The sequence below is a fragment of the Berghia stephanieae genome, chromosome 5 (genome assembly GCF_034508935.2).
Source record: "Berghia stephanieae isolate SIO BIC M18660-M18661 chromosome 5, UCSD_Bste_1.3, whole genome shotgun sequence".
NCBI lineage: Eukaryota > Metazoa > Mollusca > Gastropoda > Nudibranchia > Aeolidiidae > Berghia > Berghia stephanieae.
The window spans coordinates 83868829-83891063 of record NC_088364.1 but is presented as its reverse complement, the minus strand read 5'-3'; the positions used below and the strand labels follow the sequence as shown (position 1 = coordinate 83891063).

At 39.2% G+C, this 22235-nt stretch overlaps 2 protein-coding genes across 8 annotated transcripts in view; one reads left to right on the top strand and one right to left on the bottom strand.

Moving 5' to 3' along the window:
- Positions 1-3001, top strand: part of LOC144973752 (protein FAM241B-like) — a 5950-nt gene extending 2949 nt beyond the window's left edge. Inside the window, exons 2-3 of the mRNA XM_078916606.1 lie at positions 1-44; positions 1136-3001. The exon at positions 1-44 is cut by the window's left edge and continues 76 nt beyond it. Coding sequence (XP_078772732.1) covers positions 1-44; positions 1136-1510 — 419 coding nt within the window. The 3' untranslated portion in view covers positions 1511-3001. The remainder of the gene's footprint in view (positions 45-1135) is intronic.
- A 1680-nt stretch (positions 3002-4681) lies between these two features.
- Positions 4682-21313, bottom strand: LOC144973751 (histone-arginine methyltransferase METTL23-like). Of its 7 annotated transcripts, none has more exons than XM_078916599.1 (6): positions 21201-21313; positions 12157-12246; positions 9999-10103; positions 7824-8061; positions 6964-7048; positions 4682-5292 (listed from the first exon to the last, which is right to left on the bottom strand). In XM_078916599.1, the coding sequence occupies exons 2-6, from the start codon at positions 12229-12231 to the stop codon at positions 5109-5111; spliced, it is 687 nt and encodes a 228-aa protein (XP_078772725.1). In that variant the 5' UTR covers positions 12232-12246; positions 21201-21313; the 3' UTR covers positions 4682-5108. The 7 variants fall into 7 exon arrangements, with proteins under 7 accessions (XP_078772725.1, XP_078772728.1, XP_078772726.1 ...); XM_078916602.1 differs by lacking the exon at positions 21201-21313 and adding an exon at positions 20765-21027; XM_078916600.1 differs by lacking the exon at positions 21201-21313 and adding an exon at positions 20478-20527.
- Positions 21314-22235: the final 922 nt, after the last annotated feature.

Here is a 22235-nt window from a genome sequence, read left to right as displayed (position 1 = left end):
GCACCAACAATTCAAGTTCCAGACAAAGGAATACCAATTCACAAGTAACTATGTTGTTTAATCTCAACTTTTGGCCTTTTAAATGGAGAACAAATCACCCTATAATTTGAGGGTTGGGTGATACATATCATGGGTGCCGGTTTTCCAGTTCATGCCGGAATTCCGGTTTCGCGATATCTCGAAGTCAAATACCTCCAGTTTCAGTGTTTTGAGTAAAATAACCTAATAGCATCTGTAAAAATTCGAAAATGTGATTCAGCCACCTTTTCAGTGTATGGAGGTAGATTCGTGAAAGTCGGTTTTAAAATCAAATTAATTTCTTCATTGTGTCAATATGTTTGCCGTGTAATCATTTAATAATGGTATAAAAACGGTGATGAAATAAGAGTAAAGTTTATGCCGCATTTTCAGTAGGAACATTTTCAGGTTTGGCAAAGTGTCGAGATTTTAGTTTCAGGTTTCAGCACTTCTTTCTGCTGGCACCCATGATACATATTCCTTCATAGCCTGGATAGTCTACCCCTTGCGCTTAGGGGATTCACTCTCACTTTGTCTTTGGTCCTCATGGAGCCAAAAGGAAGGAGTTCAGATTTTTTTCCTCGTAAATCACCTCTCTTGTTATGTAATGATCATAATATTTTTTGCTTGGAACATGCAGTCAACCCCTGGACAACGCCATTGCCCGGGACTAGAAAATCGTGTCATTATTTCGGGGTTTTCCAGATGTTGGAAACAGGGGGCGTGGTGAGACCCATATATAAGATGTGCAAAGACATTTCCATTTTAATGGAGTACTGGGTCTAAATCTCAAACGTTTATCTTAGATACACTTAATTCTCTATAAAATACTCTCGGAAGTCTTTGCGATTTTTGCAATCATAAGAGTTGCTATGATACATAAATCTTTATCTCAATGATAATGGTTAACTTTAGGCTTATAAAATATTTGAACCATTCCCTTTTGTCTTACTTTTACCTCAAGTCCTTTTAAATGTACACTAGAATGTTTTTACTATCCAATTTTCTTCCTTTTTACTGGCGCTGACATGACGTAAATGTGTTGCAAGCGCCGTAAAACCCTTAAAAACAAACTTCTCAATGAAAATGACAACATTTGACTTTTATATTCTGACAGAGAGGCGGCATCCCACCTGCTGGACAAAACCAGGAGAGAGAAGGCCATCAAGTCAGTATTTTTCAATCAATCAACCAGCGACTGTTGGGTTACGGAATTCAAAGATTTAATATTGGGGACACCGTCATAGAACCGATTGTGCTGGTTGGGTTTGCTCTTGCTGTCATATTTTTTGGTTTTCCAGGATTGCTTTTCGGACTTTTCTTATTTTTTGCCAATCAATGGAGTCATAATGGCCCTCCTGAATTTGTGGCAAGGTTTTTGGGCACGCAACAACAACAACAACAACAAAACCCTGGCACTCGTGACTCTGACAGAAGAGGAAATAGTGGTGGTGGGGGGGGGGGTGGTGGATATAGACTAGGGAGAGATTAATAATTTGTGATGATTTGTGTAGATGAATATGCAACATTTTTCATTTCTGGTTATCAGCTTTTGTTTCATTCCGAAAGAAAGGATAAATGTTATTAAATTAATACATTAGTTTTTGGTATGCAATAAAGTATTATTATTATTATTATTATTATTATTATTATTATTATTATTATTATTATTATTATTATTATTATTATTACTATTATTATTATTGTAGAAAGAAGGTGCAGAAGTGGAAAGAATGAATGGAGTGAGAAATTGAAATAGGGACATAGTATGTTAATGCCCAACATATCAACATCATGTAGAGTAAAAATGGTTAAACTGAAATTCGAGGGATGTCTATTTCTGCTTGGCTGAGTTTTAAAAATATGAGATGAAATTTTAGTATGTTGCTGATGAGTTGGTAAAGGACTGCAGAACGATGTCGTTGAGTTGTCTCCCTTACACGGCAATAGCAATAAGAGATAACCTTGCAGATGAGTTGTGAACCCTTTGTAATAGACTGGTAGATAACCACGCCTCTCGGACAATCGTCATAGTAAACTATGTCAGTGATTGGTAGACACAGCAAACTGCACAGGTTTTACTATTTATGGTATGTGTTTAAGTAAAATACTCACTTTTCTACCACTTGATCAATAGAAGTAACATAGAAAACTGAGTGTAAATTTACGTTCATAATCTGATCGAGAAATTCGTGTGATAACTAGTCACCCATTTGGCGGTATAAAAACAATAACAATGATCAGAGAGAGGTCGATTTCATTCATGTTACTATTTATAAACAGTCCACTATTTTTAACCAAGCACGTGTGAGGGTGTGTCACAAATTCCGTGTTTTGATTGGTCCAAAATCTACCGGTTAATTTAAGGGTACTAGCTGAGATACGAGAACATGACATTATTTCATCAGTATGCATGAAACCCAGGGGTCCAGTCTCTCTCTCTCTCTATGTGTGTGGGTGTATGTGTATGTGTGTAGTGTGACAGTAGTTGGGTTAATTGTACTGGTCCTCATTGTTATCAATATAAGAAGTGGTAGTGGTAGTGATTGTCATCAGCAGGGAGGGAGGGGGAATGGGAAAGAAGACGCAGCTAGTGACCTCCTGCCCACCATTGGAGGTCAGATGACACCACACAAAAATCCCCTTTGAAAAAGAAAAAAAAAAAAAGTCCACACAGTCACTAAACAAGATTTAATTATTTTGGGTTGGGATTTATTATGAGAGGAGGCATTTTCATTTTCAACAGAATTTTAAACCTTGAAAACAATTTTGAATTGTTTTTTGTTTTGTTTATTTAACTTGTCTTATTTGTACATGTATCTGTTAAAATTTGATAGAAATGGATAAATTATAAAAAAAAGTATGAAAAAGAAAAGAATGGTATTTTTATTAATATATTTATTATTCTTTCACCACTGCATTATTTACAACATTGAGAATAATCAAGAGAAATGGATTTGAATAAAATGAAATGTGAAACATACGACTGTGGAAGTTTGTAATTGGAAAACTCTATAGTACAGCTTTATTGTTGGAACTTTTCTAATTCTACTGGTTCATCAAAACTTTTTAAAATGTCAATGTCAGATTTATTTTGCAGTCCACAAGAAGTCGGCTTGTTTGAAGTGGTCAGCCATGACGGTCCTATTTTTTTATTTAAAAAAAATTTAAAAAATAGAGCTTTTATACAGCCCAATATCCATTAAAGCGCTTTACAATACACGACGCCTGTTAGGCGATATGATTACAATTTTTTTTCAGACAGAGACAACGTTGTTAGTGGCGAGGTACTCATTTTACACCTGAGTACAGTGAGAGAAAGTGAGTAGAGAGCCTTTTGCATGAACTCTATGCAAGGCTCGAACCCAGGACCTTCCGATCCGATATCGAGTGTCATACCACTTGACCTCATAGCCGCATTACTGTTATTGTTACCAAATTTCTGATGAAGTCAACAGCTTCTGCTGGAATTCCTCTTACAGTCAATGTAACTGACATTGTGAAAGAGAAGAGTTTGGTGGACCTGGTATGCCTCTCCACCAGGGTGTTAAGGACCCACTGCACGACCTATGTTTGTTTGATTTGTAAAGGGTTTTACAGCGCTTGCAACACATTTAGGTTATATCAGCGCCAATACAAGGGAAGAAGATGGGATTGTCAAGAAATTCTAGAATTACAATTAAAGTTAAAGCACCCAAGAAAAAGTAAGACTAAGGGGAACTGGTTCAAAGAGGGAACAGATGTAGATTCCAAAAGAATACCATCGATGTACTTAGTTTGAGATCACCTTAAAGTCTCATCTAGACACCAGCAGAGGATCTCACTAAGAGTAGCACATTTAAATGTTTACAAGACATTGTCAAAACTAAAATATAATGATCAGTAAATAATTAAGAGATGGTTTACAAGGGGAAAAAATATCCTCTCTCCAAACTAACACTAAACATTTGACTGTTTCCCTCTCAGTCAAGGACTTCGGCAAAGGCCAGGACAAAACCAAGTAATCACATTCCAAGACAGAAAGCAACTCAGAACAGAGATATAGGGGATAGAAGACACAGCAAGTGACCTCCTGCCCCGCCCAGTACTCACACTAAGACAATCGCTGGTTGTAACGTGTCACCACTGGTTAAAGAAACACTGACTATATCTATAGATATGACGCTACGACAGTCAAACACTACGGGTATTATAATAGATGTTGACGGAAAAGACAATGTATCTGAAAAATGAAAAGCAACAGAGAAATCTGATCTTTAAGTTGGAAGGTTGGAAATTGGTTGTCCAATGGAATTCTTTTCTACCCATGAATTTGGTAGTTTGTTGTTTTTTGTTTTTTTTAAAAAATGATTATTAATCGTGCTGCAGCCCGAATAACAACAATTTTATTTACTTATTTTTGTGTGTTAATTGATAAGGAATTCAAAAGTATGCCATTCTTAACATGAATTCCTCCTTCCTAAGACAAAGGTTTCAATTCTCTTGTTTTACATTTTATCAAGTTTTTTAAATCTCAGATTGTTATGAACCCACTATTTTTTATCTCATATGTTTAAGGGTACTTTCTGGTATAGACTATTCTCGACTAAACTTAAGATAACTTCTAAAAGAAAAAAGCTTTGAACAAGAATTCCTCATAGAAATAAATCCAGTGTAACACTCATTCAATTTTTTACTTATCATTTTATTTTCTGATGAATTTTGCAACCAAAACATTCATTAAAAGAAAACAAAATTTGATTTTTATAAAATGTTATAAATAATAAGGATCTTAATCCTTACATTCCAGACTTTAGACTTTAGTTTTGTATTTAACATAAAAATATGAAAAGCCGTTTATGAAAAATACAAGAAAAAATCATATTAAAAAAAACAGTCTTCCTCGACTGGGGATCGAACCTCAGACCTCCTGATTAGACGTGCTATCATTACACCACAGGAGTTACCCGAAAGTCAGGCATACGCATTTAACATACAATCGTGTGACTCAGAGAAACATTTATGGCTAATAGATAAAGCTCTAATCAAAAGCCTTCATAAACTTATTCCTGTATTGAAATAACTGTAAACATTTTTGTGGTTCAATTCTCTCATGATCCCTTCTTTCCGTCTATCAAATCTTCGTCACTGACATCCAATTGCAATCGAAATAATTGTATGATATGGGTAGTATGAACAGTGTGTGTTGTCCTCATGCAGTCCATGTTTGGCGTAGATATTTCATCTGCTTTCAAGCGCCATTTATTTAGTAAGGGCCAAATACTTCTGTCAGAACTGGGGATAAAAATGATATTAGAGAATTATTCAATGAATGCTACAGTTGATCACCAATATGTTACAGCGAATGACATAATCAGTCGGATGGTGAAAAAGTTTGAACTGAGAATTTGTCAAGTTTAGTTAGAAGGTCAATTTTTATAAAAAATGAGTTCTTGCCATAAATGATTAAATCAACCATTTTTGTACATCATCGGGAAATATTAAAGCTTAATTTCACTAAATATATTTTACAGCTCGTCAAGTTGAAAAAGTATGAGAAAAGTTGCTGGATACCTATCCCATACATCTGACTATAAATTGATGAAAAATCACCCGATTTACTTCAAATAAAGATTTAAAATGCTCTGGGGAGCATATTCTTTCAGAAAATGCAAAAAATGCAAATCCAAAATTTTCACCTTCCGACTGATTACGTCATGCACTGACACATAAGAAGAACAACCAAAGGGATTAAAAATAGTTCTTTATAAATTTTTATTTCATTGAAATAATGAGAGGACAAAATGGTTCGAAGACAGTCCCTGCAGGCATTCCTGATATTTTGTTTGACTCCAATCTACAGTGCAACCCCGATGTAACGACATCCGTTATAGCGACATTCCCTGTATAACGACATGGTACTCAGGTCCCATTTTATTTTACTATATATCATTAGTAATAAAAACCCCTCTATAGCGACGTACATTTCAGCAAAACCCCTGTATAACGACATTTCTGGTCCGACAAACCTTGAAGGTGTTTGTCTACCATGAAATTGTTCGTAACTATTACAAGTGGTATCTTCCATTCTATGTATGTTGTCTACTCGTAATAAGCCCAGAGCTAGTTCTTATTGTAATTGTAGCCAATGAAAACGCTTCTTTTTCAGCCAATCAATAGTCACATTTGTACAACACCGCAGCCAATCAGAAGGCTCGCCTTTCACCAATCAGAAGGCTCGCCTTTCACCCAATGAATGCCTGTGACAGGTCAACACTGGACTGTTTATAAATCCTTTGTCCACTCTCCATTCATTGCCGGTCCCAAGCCCGGATAAACTACAGAGGGAAAATGAAAAAGTATACATTCACTACACAAGACCCAAAACACCTCCTGATATACACACATAGGAAACCTCTCTGTAACGACATCCCTCTATAACGACACGTTTTCCCGGTCCCGACGATGTCGTTATATCGAGGTTGCACTGTATTACTTTTAGTTTTAGTGTTTATGTCCTATTTAAAAGAAATGAATTGATCCAGTTTAGTGCTTGTCCTAATATTCCTGAATTTTTTGTTTTATTAAAAGCCCTTTATAATTGTTATATTTGTCTAAAACAGTATTAGCTGCGATTCACAGCTCCCCTTTTGCCTCTGACCATGCTGGATATTGTAGACTATTATACAGAATTCCAAATCATCCATACCAATACCATTCATTACTCTGTACCTTAGATGAGTAAATTTCAAGGATGTCTGTGTATTTTATTTTAAAAGTTGTTCATTTCCATCCAACTCTTATTCTCATGACATGGACTATGTAGCTGTAACTCCTTTTTAGTTTGAATTTGAAAAGGGGGGGGGGGGGGGGCTGTATCCAAAATACTTCCCATGTAATTATTTTGATTTATTTCAATTACTTGATGTTCTGTTCATGAGAAATTAAGTAGATCAGATCAGTTACCTTCTCTCCTGGTAAGAGCACCATACTTGTGCCTCTGGATCCCGTTGAAGTAAGAATGACAGTGTCATAATTACATCTTCAAAGTCTATAATGGAAAGGTAAAGAAAAGGATGGAATATGTGTTATGAATATTTTTATTCATACTTAGTATGTAGTAATGGCAAAACTGTATTAAAAAGTATTGCCACATACAATTCAATATAATCTAGCACGCATTATTCATGAATGGACTTTCAAAATAGGACAGTTGAATAGGCAGATGACAGAGTTGTAACTTGGGAAGTGATTAGAGAGACCTAGAAGGGGGGAGGGGGGGGGGGGGGGGGGGTGGATGACTTGAACATTCCTGATTGGCAGAACCTCTCCCCTGAGAACAAATAACAATGTGAAATTGAATGTAAGCTTGAATTTAATATATATGAAAACAGATAAAATGGACGTTTCGGGTTGCCCCCCTGAGAACAAGCACATGCAAAGAAGGTACTGGGTTCGAGTCCCACTCTGAGCGGTGCATAGTTGAGTCCTTGGTAAAGGCTCTTTACTCACAATCTCTCACTGTACTCAGGTGTAACTTAATATTTCAATTTATCATATCTAATCAATAACAAACCCTTTCACTTTCTACATAATTTAGTTATTTATAGGAAACAATATGGTGTTATGTGACAGGACAAAGTTATTTGAATATTTCGAATAGGTGATTTACATATCTAGGGGTGAATCGTTTATAACATCACAACAATTCTTACTCTCTAAAAGGATGGTCTCAATCAACAATGACTTATAAGTATTACAAATGTAATTTAATTTTCAAATTAAAGTTAGAATACACAGCATTTAGAACTTGGATGAACTATTACCTTTGGTGTCATAGAAACAATCGGATGTCAAGATGAAATCTAATTTTGGCAGAGCGGTCAAGGTGGGAGAAACGATGCCCCAAGATATACCTTCTACTGTCACATTGGTCACATGATTAAGATCGGCACTCTTTCTGCACAGCCTTAAACAATCTTCAAAGCTCGAATTGTCACTCAAAATCACATTTGCCCCACATTTAGCGGCCACGATTCCTGGTAAAGCTGTGCCTGCTCCAATCTGTGAATAGAAGACCCGATTAATAATAATAATAATAATAATAATAATAATAATAATAATAATAATAATAATAATAATATAAAGACAATCAATATGAACAATAAGCTACTGGGTGGGGTTCCTGACCTCCCATAGTGGGCAGGGAGGTACTTGCTGTGTCTTCTATCCCCTATATCTGTTTTCCAACTTGCTTTCTGTCTTTGTCTTGGAAAGAGATTAATTGGTTTTATACTGGCCCTGGCCTGAGTCCTAGCTGGGAGGGAAACAGTCAAATGCATAGTTATTGTTTTGGGAGATGATATTTTTTTTCCTTGTAAATCATCTCTGTTATGTATTATTACGTTTGTTATTTTTAATGTATAATGTAAGCATTTGAGTGTATTCCTCTTTGTTGGATTTTGTGCTTGTGTCTGGATGAGACTTATAGGTGATCCCAAACTAAGTACATTGGTGGTATGCTCTTGGAATCTACATCTGATCCCTATTTGTTCTCAATTCCCCTTTGTCTTACTTTTTCTTGGGTGCTTTAATTGTAATTCTAGAACTTTGTACTTTCCCATTTTCTTCCTTTTTACTGGCGCTGATATGACCTAAATGTGTTGCAAGCGCCGTAAAACTCTTAAAAACAAAACAAACAACAATAAGCTACTAGAAGCTGAGGATTGTAAAACGTATTGAACAATAATGTATAGTACATATTTTAAAGAAGAACAAAATATTTATCATTTTACCCTTTGGTTTTGGGAAAACCCGTTTTTACTATTGCGTCATAGCCAAAAATATGATGATCCGTCCCTATTAGCCTTTGTAAAAAAAAACTTAGCGGTCCATTAAAAAATGTTCCCCACACATTCAATTTTGTTACAAATAGGTTTTGATGTGTAATGATATCTGACCACAATGGTAATTCTAATGTCAAATAGTTGAATTTGAGAACCAATCATTGTAAAATAGAATACAATTTGACTTTGTTTGTTTGTTTTTAAGGGTTTTACGGCGCTTGCAACACATTTAGGTCATATCAGCGCCAGTAAAAAGGAAGAAAATGGGATAGTAAAAAGTTATAGAATTACAATAAAAGCACCCAAGAAAAAGTAAGACATAGGGGAACTGGGAACAAATAGGGATCAGATGTAGATTCCAAGAGCAGACCACCAATGTACTAAGTTTGAGATCACCTAAAAGTCTCATCCAGACACAAGCACAGGTCCCATCTAAGAGGAATACACTCAAATGTTTACCAATCATTTAATATAATATGTAAACTCAACATAATAACAGAGAGATGATTTACAAGGAAAAAAATATCATCTCCCAAAACTATAACTATACATTCGACTGTTTCCCTCCCAGCCAAGGAGCTCCGGCAAGGATCAGGCAAAACTAAGTAATCTCATTCCAAGACAATGACAGGAAACAATTGGGAAACGGGTATGGGGGGATAGAAGACACAGCATGTACCTCCCTGCCCACTATGGGAGGTCAGGATCCCCACCCAGCAATTTGACTTTGATAAGAAATGATCTAGGTGAGGTCACTGTGGAGGGTCATAATGATAATGTTATTGAACTCCTGCATTAAAAATTTTGAACTCTTTTCCAATACATGACACGATCCAAAGGGTGCTCAGCGGCATTGGGAACTTGTTCAAAATTTCCAACCCAGAAAGTCAAGAATCTTAAAATATGGAACATTTCAGGCTCAAAACCCTTTCTCAGCAAATAAATAACAAAAACATTGAAGTACTCGACATAAAAACCAGGATTGATGGGGGAAAAAATGGTCTCTGGTCATCCAGTCAAATGAGCTTTATTTAGATTATCATCACATGAAAATTAAAATCGGCAAGAGATATAGATAGCACCAATGATGAGCCAATGCTGCATCTTTATAATGGTATATAAAAGTGAAAGCATTTTTGTGATTTTCATACAAACCTCGAGTACTGTTTTTCCTTCCATCTGTTTTCTGTGTTCCCACACGTGCTGTGCCAGAACGGGGGCACACGGCCAGACGTACAAACCAAATGCTGCATTGGCAACCTGGGAAAGTTGGGATGAGTAGTAGAAGTAGGGCAGTGACAGCAGGGATGGGAGAAAATTGATGGAAATACCCCAAACAAATAAACAATAAAATACCGATTTAAAAATAACATTTGATAATAATAATAATAATGATAAAAAAAAAAGAAGAAGATTTCAATAGCACTATATGCCAAGGCCTCAGAGAGCTTTAAATCACTTGCATAAAACTTCTACAGTGTAGGTAAGATTCCTCATACACTTATACACATCTGCTCCTGTACATCGTGCGACTATGTGGTCTCGTGGTATGACACTCGCTTTCGGATCGGAAGGTCCTGGGTTCGAGCCTCGCTCGGTGCATAGTTGAGTCCTTGGAAAAGACTCTTTACTCACATTCTCTCACCGTACTCAGATGTAAAATAAGTACCTGGCTGTTAACAGCGTTGTCTCTGTCAGAAAAACTGTAATATCGCCTAACAGGCGTCATATCTCGTTCTTCGTGTTATGTGTTGCTGTTGGTCAGGGACCCCTTGTAAAGCACATTTAGTGGATATTGCGCTATATAAAGCTCTAGTTTTTTTACATTAATAATTACATAAAACACACACACACACATGCACAAGCAAATGGCAGTTTAAAATGAACAAGAGATAATTACATCAGATGACAGTTGTTCACAATAAGTATTTATCAAAAAGGAGAGTTTTTAGGCGTTTCTTAAATGTGCCAAAGCTATCAGATCTATCTTAAAGGTTCAGGAAGGGAATTCCAAGTAGAAGGGTCAAACTTGGAGAAGATTCTGTCCCCTTAAGACTTCAATTTTGTACAGGGGACAGAAATAAGATTCGAATCAGAGGAGCTGAGTGTTCTAGAACAATTTTAGGGAGTAATTAAGTCTTGGATATAAACAAGAGTGGAATGGTCGACGACAACTGATATCTTATACTCGATCCTCGCCGCTGCACAGGCAACCAGAGCAAGTGTGCGGCTATGTGGTCTAGTGGTATGACACTCACTTTTGGATTGGAAAGTCATGGGTTCAAGCCTCGCTTGGCACATGGTTGAGTCCTTGGTAAAGGCTCTTTACTCATTCTCTCAGGTGTAAAATGAGTACCTGGCCGATAACAGTCGGAAAAAAATTGTGATGTCACTAACACTAACAGGTGTCATGTCTCGTTCTACATGTTACGTGTTGCTGTTGGTCAAGGATCCCCTGTAAAGCACTTTGAGCACGTTTAGTGGATATTGCGCTATACAAAACTCAACAAAGCTCAAGTGCAAAAGCATCACTGTGGTGCTATCAAAATAAATAAATCCTAAGATTAATCTAGCATCACTGTTCTGCACTCACTGCAGCCTGTTTAATTGCACGTCGAGTAGACCAGCAAGAAGAGAATTACAATAGTCTAAATGAGAGAAAACTAAAGGCGACACAAAAGTTTTTAAAGAGAGAAAATGTTTTAATTTTGGATACATCCCTTAATTCTAAATTCATAGTTTGTACAATGTTAGTGATTTGTTTCTCCATGGACAACGTTAGATAATAACTATGTAGATTACTATAGCATTAACTCACTCCTTACCAGCCATTTCCAGAATGTTCCCTGCACCATCAGGCCAACCCAACACAAAAATATATTATTTTTTTTACTCAAACAGAAAAGCAACGCGTACATTCTATACATAATATTGTTCAGCAAAATGAGCTCTACAACACAGTGCCAAATTTTATAGATGTAATAAAAACTTTTTCTTTAGATGTTTTGATATAATGAAGAAAGCAGAATGACAAAATTGTTGATTTCATCGTAAAGAATGTGACGATTTCCCTATGGTTGGTAAGGAGAGGGTTAATAAGCCTTTTTGTTTATAAGAGAAAAGTGACAAAGTGATTTAGATGGGTTATATTTCTTGGTGTCTAGAATAGTTAGCTATGGGGACAGGAAAATCCATTTCTTTGTAAATATCAGGAACCCAGACTAAAAGATAAAAGGTCCAGAGATTTTCCATTTTAACCTGGGTTCATTATTAAAGTTATTCTTCAGCTGTTTTACGATGTACTTTCGATTACCTCTGGGATTACAACTTTGATGTAATCCGATGAATTGGGATCGTGGAATTCAAACTCCTTTGAAGAATAATTCATAGATTGATTGTCGATCTGAGAAAGTATAAAAGATGTCAATCAGTTATTTTATGTATAATATAAACAGCAGTATATCATGTCTCCTTATGAAAAAAAAGCTAATTATTACTCGACTAAAGGTCACGAAGGCCATTTGTTTCATGGTTGGTGCTGTTATTAGACCTAAATCTAGTACCAGAGGTGAACAACATTTTAAAAATTGAATTCAAATTTTAAATTATGAATTTTGAGGTAACTTAAAGGCTTTATGGAATTTAATAAACTCCATCAAATTCATTATGAATGAAGGGGGAACAAACAGGTTCGAATGAGTCATAGATTTGTCTTGTTACAAAGGTAAGAATCATTTTATAAAATGGGTGGCTAACAAGTATGTTAATATTGTTTTAGAGTGGACTAGTGGACTTTCGGCTCCATATAATAGACTCACATTCGGCTCCATATAATAGACTCATAGCATCATTTCAATAGAACAGTAAAGTTTGCTGCCCCAAACGTAAACAAAGGTCGAGAAGCACATGGCAAACCACATGTTCCTGTCTTGACAGCTCACGTTCCAATGTAAATAATAGAAAGAAAATAACCTTTAAAATTTGGCTGTTAGGTGGCAAAAGAAACACATATTCATAAATACTCGATCATGCATCAAATAATGTCTAGATATGGATATTTTATGGAACAAAAGGTAAAATTTATCAAAAGTTACGTCTATCTATTTTTAGACCAGAGCAAATTATTGCGCTGGTATGAACAAAACGAGAATTATTCGGAGCCTGATTTTCATAATAATTTAGTCTTATATTATTATTTCTGCAACTGTTAGATTTTATGTAAACATATTTTCAATACTGAAAGTGTATTGCCTACAACTCAAACTACAAAATTGGGAGACCTATATTGTGCGTAAATTATTCCGGTCCCTAACGGAAATCACTAGCAACTTGTTATTGTTTACGTTTGGGGCACCAACTTTACTGTTCTATACAGTCCATTTATACAGTATGTAGTAACTACCGTGATTGCCAGAACTCGGTATTCTGGCTGTAGGACTCCATGGCTAGGATGGGTCCAGATGGCCGGTGAATCACGGAATTACTGAGTTAAAAATATATATCAAATAGACAAAGTTATAGTTAGTATAAAAATATGGCTTACCTGAATCTAGTTAGTCGTAATGGTAGATAGGTATGGTCGCAACAGATATGGTATGGTAGATAGTTTAGTGTAGAGCTTGAAGTGTGCAGTAGGTAGTCTGTAGGTAAGTGTAGTGTGTATCTGGGTAAGTGTGAAGTGTCTGTCGTAGGTAAGTCTGAAGAAGTGTCAAGTGTGTCGGTAAGTGTGTCCTATCGAGAGGTCCACTCGGCTTTATATGAGCCGGGTCAGCTCGGGACGAGGCAGAGCGGAAGTAGGAATGACCATTGCCAAGGTCACTAGCCGTACGATTGTTTACGGCGAGAGATCCCTACACTGCTCCCCCCTCAAAAAGGGCAGGGTGGCTGGATGTGGGGTACACACCTGCACCTTTCTGGAGCTCTCGGTATTACAGTGAACTAAAGGAGAGGAGCCCTTACCTATGGCGTAGCAACAAAAAAGGGGGGTAAAATAAAACAAGGAAGGCCCTTTCCTAGGGCCGAACAAAAAATAAAGAAGGCCCTTACCTAGGGCTAAAATAAAAGGAAAGCCCTTTCCTGGGGCTGGGGCAACAATAAATCTATTTACACGGTTGCTCGCCCTAGCACCTAGCTGTCTAAGACAGAGCTGTGGAGGGACAGCTCCATCGAGGGCTCTCTCTCCTTCATTCTTTTATTCTCCTCCCGGAGACGGGTGACCTCAGCCGCCTCGGTCCGGAGGGAGGCCAGCTCCTGCCTGGCCCTCTTAAGCTGATTCTGCAGGCTGCGAAAGTCCCCCGGCGGCGGCGAGATCTGTCTCGGCGGTCGGCTTGCTCTTGGTCCTCCCTCCTATGCCTGCTGGGAGGCCGATCGCGGCTCTGTCGGGCCGGGGTACTAGTTCTGTGGGCCCGACGGGGCGAGCGGGACCGTCTCCTACGGTCACGGGACCTCCGTTCCTGGTTAGAGTTAGAGGCGACGGCGGAGGTCCGGGATCTATTCCCAAGTCTCGAGGTGATTGGAGGAGTCCTCGAGCGTCTAGTGGAATTTCTCCAGGGTTGCCTGCGATTCCGAACCGCGTGCTCCGGGTTACGCCCCGGAGGAGAGCGTCTGCCGGCCGTTCTCGGCATCTCTTCTCGGAACCGCAGGAAATCCCGGAAGAGGGTCACATCCCGTGAGAAAGAGGTCATCTGCGGAGATTAAAGAAAAAGATTAGTGAGAACAGGATGGGCAAATGAAAGTTTTCAGTTGCCTCGCTTGGTTCCTCGTCAGGTTGACACACCTGCCGTGGAACCAGTCGAAACACCTGTCACACGCAACCATGAGGTCTCCATCGTCCGGCTTTCCACAAGTACAGTAAGTAATTTCCTGGCCAGACTCGATGGCCTCCCTTTCCTTTCGGATCCAGGCTGGGATAGTCCGGTCCCAACATGGCTTCAGGTGGTCATGGTTGACTGTCTTAATCTCCGAGTTCCTGAATTTGACAATGTATGTGGCGGGGGTCAGGACCGTGGAGATGATGGCTGGTCCAGTCCATACAGGTTTCAGCTTACTGGACTTTCCTTTCACACTCGATTTATCCAGGTAATAAACCGCCTGTCCCCTCTTGAAGGAATGGACGTGGGCTTTGATGTGGTAGTCCCTCTTCGTCCTCTTGAGCTCAGTTCGGAGGGTGGTTCTCGCAGTCTCGTGGGCTATCTCTAACCCCTGCTGTAGAGAGTTGACATAATCTTCAGGAGACTGTGGGTTTGTACGTTTCCCTGGTATAACCAATTCCACCGGTGTGCTCAATTCCTTCCTAACATCAATTTGTTAAAGGCGTAGGTATGACAAGGAGGTTTCGTGGGCCTTCGTCTCTTCTGTATAAGGCTCCATCGATCAGGAAGAACAGGTTGCGGTGCACCCAGTAGAACTTTTCTTCCTGGCCGGACAACATCAAGTCCGACATTTCTGGGTCTGCTCCTAATTTCAACCATAATAGCAGGTGGGTCATGTGATGATCATCCGACTGCAGCTTCCTGACATCCTCCATGTCAATGTCGTCAAGGCCAACTTGTGTCGAGTCGTCTTGTCTTACGACTTGTATTTTGTGTCCACCCTCATTGTAATATTCAACCCATTAACAATTGTGTCAGGGGACCTGAGGGGGACAGCACAGCTCACTCCTGACGTCATCCGGGTAGAGTTGTTCGATCCTCTGATCTGTCGCACTTTGCGTCCACCCTCGTTTATGATATTCGACCCAGTGACAATTGTGTCAGGGGACCCGAGGGGGATAGTGCAGTTCCTTCCTGACGTCATTCGGGCAGTGTCGTCCAATCTTCTGAGCTGTGTCCTACATCCGCCCTCGTTTATAATATCCAACCCAGTGACAATTGTTTCAGGGGACCCGAGGGGGACGACGTTGTCTACTTCTGATTCAAAGGTTCCCCATCTCTCCTGTGTTCGGGTGCAATATGCGCATCCGCCACAAGGCAATAGTGTTGGCAAGTGTCCGTCGTGGGAGGTCGAGATAAGGCATCAGCATTCATGTGCAGTGAACCAGAGCGGTGAACTATCCTCATGTTGTATTGACTGAGTTCTTCGATCCATCGGGCCAGTTGGCCCTCAATCCTCTTGAAGTTCATGAGCCAAGTAAGGCAGCGATGATCCGTTAGTACAGTGAATTCGCTGCCTAAGAGGCAGTGACGGAAGTGATTGGTAAAGCGCACAATTGCAAGTAGCTCCTTCCTGGTAGTGCAATCGCGCCGCTGAAGGGGTGTTAGGGTGAAGCTCCCATATGCAATCACCTTCTCTTCCTCTTCTTGGATCTGAATCAACTCGGCTCCGATGGCGCAATCTGAAGCATCAGTATCGAGGATGAAGTGGCCTGTCGTAGTGGGAATGGCCAAGACCGTGGGGAAGTAAGGCGTAGCTTGATCTCCTCAAAGGCTGCCTGCTGCTCATCACCCCAGATGAAAATTTTTTTTCTCAGAAGTCGAGCGAGGGGTTCTGATATTCCGGCAAAATCCTTTACGAAGAAGCGGTGGTAATTAGCTAAGCCCAAAAACTTCTCCATTCCCTTAATGACATAGGTGCTGGCCGATTCCGTACAGTGGCAATTGATTCCTCTGTCATAGACAACTGGTTTCTTCCTACCTTCCTACCAAGAAGTTTAGTTTCTTTCCTGAAGAGCTCACATTTCCTGGGTTTGAGCTTCAGCCGGAAGGCACGAAGTCTGGTGAACACTTCCCTCAAGTTGTTGAAGTGGTCCTGGAAGGACTTCCCCAGTACACAGATGTCGTCCAAGTAGGCCAAGACAGAGTTCCAGTGTAAGTCCTTCAAGACGAGGTCCATTACTCTGCTGTAGGTGCTATAGAATTGCAGAGTCCAAATGGCAGCTTGTTGAATTCAAATAGGCCCCTCCTCGTCCTGAATGCAGTCTAGATGGTGGGGCTTCTTTACATTTCTGCACTCTGGTGGTGGGTTCGAATCCCCACTGTCTCCTAGTGCCAAGGCTTCCTTATTTCTTATATCAGCAGTGGTCGTCGGTATCGAAAGGGTCCTTGGGTTCTGGAGCATCAGTGAAGGTATCTTCCATTTTGGGCACCATGAGTGTAAATTAATAATTATTGGCTTCCTGAGGCTGCAGAGACTTCATAAACTTAACGATGTTCTTGGAACTACAGAAGTCTTTCTTGGTCATCTATACTCTCCTGATAGGGCAGGACGAACTGTCTGGCAGTCTGCCCAGAGACAATAATCCATGGGCTGCTCAAAAGAGCAGTAGTCCATTAGAATTTATTCACCATGATGATATCCACTGACACGATTATCCTAATCTTCTGAGAATAGACTATGGGAAACAGTGTCAGTAACAAAGAAGCAAATTATAGTGTAACCTCAAGGAACTATTACGCCATGCAAGCAATCAATGCAAGCTAAAAGCACAAAACAAAATCGAGCGGGCTTAAAGCCAAGTAATAAAACTAGCACAGGCATGAAGCCAAAACAATATAATTAGGCCAAGCTCATGCCAAAGCAAGCAAATGTAAAAATATAATATATGAAGCGTTTGTATATAATAGAGTAAAGATCACAGAGTAATTTAATGATAACAACAATCTATACATCTTCACAATAAAACAATTGCTCCAGGTCGCGGTCATGGCCATGTCGTGCACCAACACTTCACTGACCCATGGTGCGCGACCTGAGCATGAACATCACAATATGTATCATGTGATTCACTGAGAATTAGGTCCTCCAACTCGAACCTTGGTCGCAACAGATAATTCACCAACATCTCTCTGCGCTGGCCACCAAGCTCGAGTGACCATCAAACTCAGTGAATCCAAACTATCATCAGATGGTTGCTTCCGAGTGGTCATCTCCACAGCTGCAGCCATGGTCAGGACATGCTCCGACATGTCACTGCACCATGCTGCCCAATCACAGTGGCCACTCGAAAGCAAACCTAGGGAACTAACACTATCTATTGGCTGGTCTGTCACTCGAGGCCACAGCATGGTCAGGTCATGCTACAACATCTCGCTGCACCATGCTCTCTGACCTGAGTGACCTCCAACCAATAAAACCACAAGCAATGATCAATAATAACATGGGGTTGTTTATTGTAGGATAGTCGCTCCCTAGGCCGCAGCCATGGTCGGATCATGCTCCGACATCTCACCGCACCATGCTGCCCGGCCCGAACGACCATCAAACAACAAATCAAAATGAAGAAAATTAATGCACAAGTAATTATGTATGGTCTATTGAAAGATCGGCCACTCCTCAAGGCCGCAGCCATGGTCGGATCATGCTCCAACATCTCACCGCACCATGCTGCCTGGCCCGAGTGACCATCAAACAATAAATCAAAATTTAAATGCTCAAAGAACTATTAAATCAAAATCCATGACAAGCAACATACAAATAATCATGTGTAGTCTATTGAAAGATAGGCCACTCCTCAAGGCCGCAGCCATGGTCGGATCATGCTCCAACATCTCACCGCACCATGCTGCCTGGCCCGAGTAGCCATCAAACAATAAATCAGAATTATACAAATACTAAATAAAAAATTAGGTATGGTCTATTGAAAGATAGGCCACTCCTCAAGGCCGCAGCCATGGTCGGATCATGCTCCAACATCTCACCGCACCATGCTGCCTGGCCCGAGTGACCATCAAACAATAAATCAAAATTGTACAAATACTAAATAAAAACAACTAGGTATGGTCTATTGAAAGATAGGCCACTCCTCAAGGCCACAGCCATGGTCGGATCATGCTCCAACATCTCACCGCACCATGCCGCCTGGCCCGACTGACCATCAAACAATAAATCAAAATTTTACAAATACTAAATAAAAAATTAGGTATGGTCTATTGAAAGATAGGCCACTCCTCAAGGCCGCAGCCATGGTCGGATCATGCTCCAACATCTCACCGCACCATGCTGCCTGGCCCAAGTGACCATCAAACAATAAATCAAAATTATACAAATACTAAATAAAAACAACTAGGTATGGTCTATTGAAAGATAGGCCACCCCTCAAGGCCACAGCCATGGTCGGATCATGCTCCAACATCTCACCGCACCATGCTGCCTGGCCCGAGTGACCATCAAACAATAAATCAAAATTTTACAAATACTAAATAAAAAATTAGGTATGGTCTATTGAAAGATAGGCCACTCCTCAAGGCCGCAGCCATGGTCGGATCATGCTCCAACATCTCACCGCACCATGCTGCCTGGCCCAAGTGACCATCAAACAATAAATCAAAATTATACAAATACTAAATAAAAAAAATTAGGTATGGTTTATTGAAAGATAGGCCACTCCTCAAGGCCGCAGCCATGGTCGGATCATGCTCCAACATCTCACCGCACCATGCTGCTTGGCCCGAGTGACCATCAAACAATAAATCAAATTTATACAAATACTAAATAAATCAAAATTATACAAATACTAAATAAAAAAATTAGGTATGGTCTATTGAAAGATAGGCCACTCCTCAAGGCCGCAGCCATGGTCGGATCATGCTCCAACATCTCACCGCACCATGCTGCCTGGCCCGAGTGACCATCAAACAATAAATCAAAATTATACAAATACTAAATAAAAAATAAGGTATGGTCTATTGAAAGATAGGCCACTCCCCAAGGCCGCAGCCATGGTCGGATCATGCTCCAACATCTCACCGCACCATGCTGCCTGGCCCGAGTAGCCATCAAACAATAAATCAAAATTATACTAAATATAAAAATAGGTACGGTCTGGTAAAAGATAGACCACTCCCCAAGGCCGCGGCCATGGTCGGATCATGCTCCAACATCTCACCGCACCATGCTGCCGGGCCCGAGTGATCATCAAACAACAAATCAAGAAAAAAAAAAACAGACTTTAAAAAATATAAAAATGAACTTCACAAATCACCAAGGTTTCCTCTCAGAAGAGGAAGGTGTGTGAAAGAAAAAGAATAACTGAAGATATATAATAAAATCAATAGAAAGAGTAACCACAATCACAATGTAGCACTGGACAAGCAAAATCAATTCAAGGACAGATCAGATCACAAGAATTCAACTAATCACAGTCATAAGCAGTAAACAAAGTCAAGTCAAGGACAAAGCAAATCACAAGAATTCACAATAAATTACCAAAGATATAAACTTATCACTAATCACAGTTATAGGCAATAACAAAACAAAAAAAGTAAAAAGAATAAAAAAGAAATCAAATGTAAAAAATTTTTTTTTAAAAATCATACTGAGTACGAGGTCTGAGATTTGATCCCCAATCGACAGGCTGATTTTTTTTTTCGTGAATTTTTATCTCTATTTTGACACCATTTTATACATGAATTTGTCAGATTTCATATCTTCAACAGGTGTCTTCTCCCTTATCTGACTCATACTCGTACTTTGTAAGTTCGTTTCAGTGACAGTGACTAGACGTCTATGCTATGACTTTGACTGGCTGGAGAATACCGTTTCTCTCCCAAATAAAATCGTGAATAGCAATCATGGGAATGTCTGTCTAATGATTCCAACCATGAAGTTCTCTAGTACCTGTCTTTACACCCAGACCCACTCAATACGCAACGGTTTGAACTTGAAAAGTCGTTGAATTGAGTTATTATTATTATTCACCTTGACCTTAGTCTTCTTCGACTTTCTTAGCAGACATCATAAAGTTCTCTAGTATTAGTATTAGATAGTTCACGTTGACCCTTTATTTTTTAAAATAATAATAATAATAATAATAATAATAATAATAATAATAATAATAATAATAATAATAATAATAATAATAATAATAATAATAGAGCAGTAAAATTAGGTGCCCCAAACGTAAACAAGGTCTAGAAGCACATGGCAAACCACATGTTCCTGTCTTGACAGCTCACGTTCCAATGTAAATTATAGAAAAAAATAACCTTTAAAATTTGGCTGTTAGGTGGCAAAAGAAACACATATTCCTAAATACTCGATCATGCATCAAATAATGTCTATGGATATTTTATGGAACAAAAGGTAAAATTTATCAAAAGTTACAGTCTATCTATTTTTAGACCAGAGCAAATTATTGCGCTGGTGTGAACAAGACGAGAATTATTCGGAGCCTGGTTTTCAGAATAATTTAGCCTTATATTATTATTTCTGCAACTGTTAGATTTTATGTAAGGCTGGCAAACATATTTTCAATACTGAAAGTGTATTGCCTACAACTCAACAAACTACAAAATTGGGAGACCTATATTGTGCGTAAATTATTCCGGTCCCTAACGAAAATCACTTGCAACTTGTTATTGTTTACGTTTGGGGCACCCAATTTTACTGCTCTATAATAATAATTAGTTAACGATGACTTACACCAACGAGTATAATATCATTGCTTACACCCGACGTAAAGCTTACACCTTACACTCAACTCTTGTTTCGTTTTCATTTCCAACCGCAGTCAGAAGCTATTGACGTACTTTTTTTCTCTCGCAATTTTACTGCGGTTGTTTTAAAATTAATCCATATCCGTGCGGATTTGGTCCTATATTTGTTTGTTCTTTATTTTTAAATATTCTAGAAGGCCTTTTAAAGGAAAATCACCAAAGATAAAACAAAACAAAGGGAATTGGTCCAAATATGGACTATCTATCAATTTTTAACAGATTCCCAATGCGCCTGTTTTGACATTAGGTAACTAAAAATCCCATCCAGATACACACAAAGGGTGTCTTCATGAAGGTCACACTCAAAATGTTTTCAAGGCACGGGATATTCAAAACCAAAAACTATACCAATAATAGTATAGAACAGAGAAATGATTATAGACTCTCGCCAAGACCAGGAAAATAAACAGAGCAATGTCAGCCTTAGAGCAGAAATGAGAGAAGTATTGAAAGGGAAAACAGATAATAATATAGGGAGAGGAGATACAACAAGAGTGACCCATCCACCCACCGTGACGAGAGCAGTATTGAAAGGGAAAACAGATAATATTATAGGGAGAGGAGATACAACAAGAGTGACCCATCCACCCACCGTGACGAGAGCAGTATGGAAAGGGAAAACAAATAATATAGGGAGAGGAGATACAACAAGAGTGACCCATCCACCCACCGTGACGAGAGCAGTATTGAAAGGGAAAACAGATAATATTATAGGGAGAGGAGATACAACAAGAGTGACCCATCCACCCACCGTGAAAAGATCCCGCCTAGAGATTAATGTTTGTTTTTCGGGATTTTACGGCACCTTTGGGTCAGTTCAGCTCATATATATGTCAATTAAAATCAGTGGTTCAGCGCCAGTAAAAAAGGGAGATGGTCGGGGGAAGTGTCGATCTAAACTTAAAAGCTCCAATCACCAATGAAAATGTAAGACAAAGGGGTCGAGCTCAAATAGGGAACA

Bases quoted from the DNA above. Each gene is read 5' to 3' on its own strand.
- LOC144973751 (XM_078916599.1), bottom strand. From the start codon at position 12,231: ATGAATTATTCTTCAAAGGAGTTTGAATTCCACGATCCCAATTCATCG. The intron at 8,062-9,998 runs GTTTGTATGAAA...TTCTATTCACAG, and splicing joins AAGGAAAAACAGTACTCGAG to ATTGGAGCAGGCACAGCTTT. The intron at 5,293-6,963 runs GTAACTGATCTG...TTTTATCCCCAG, and splicing joins TGCTCTTACCAGGAGAGAAG to TTCTGACAGAAGTATTTGGC.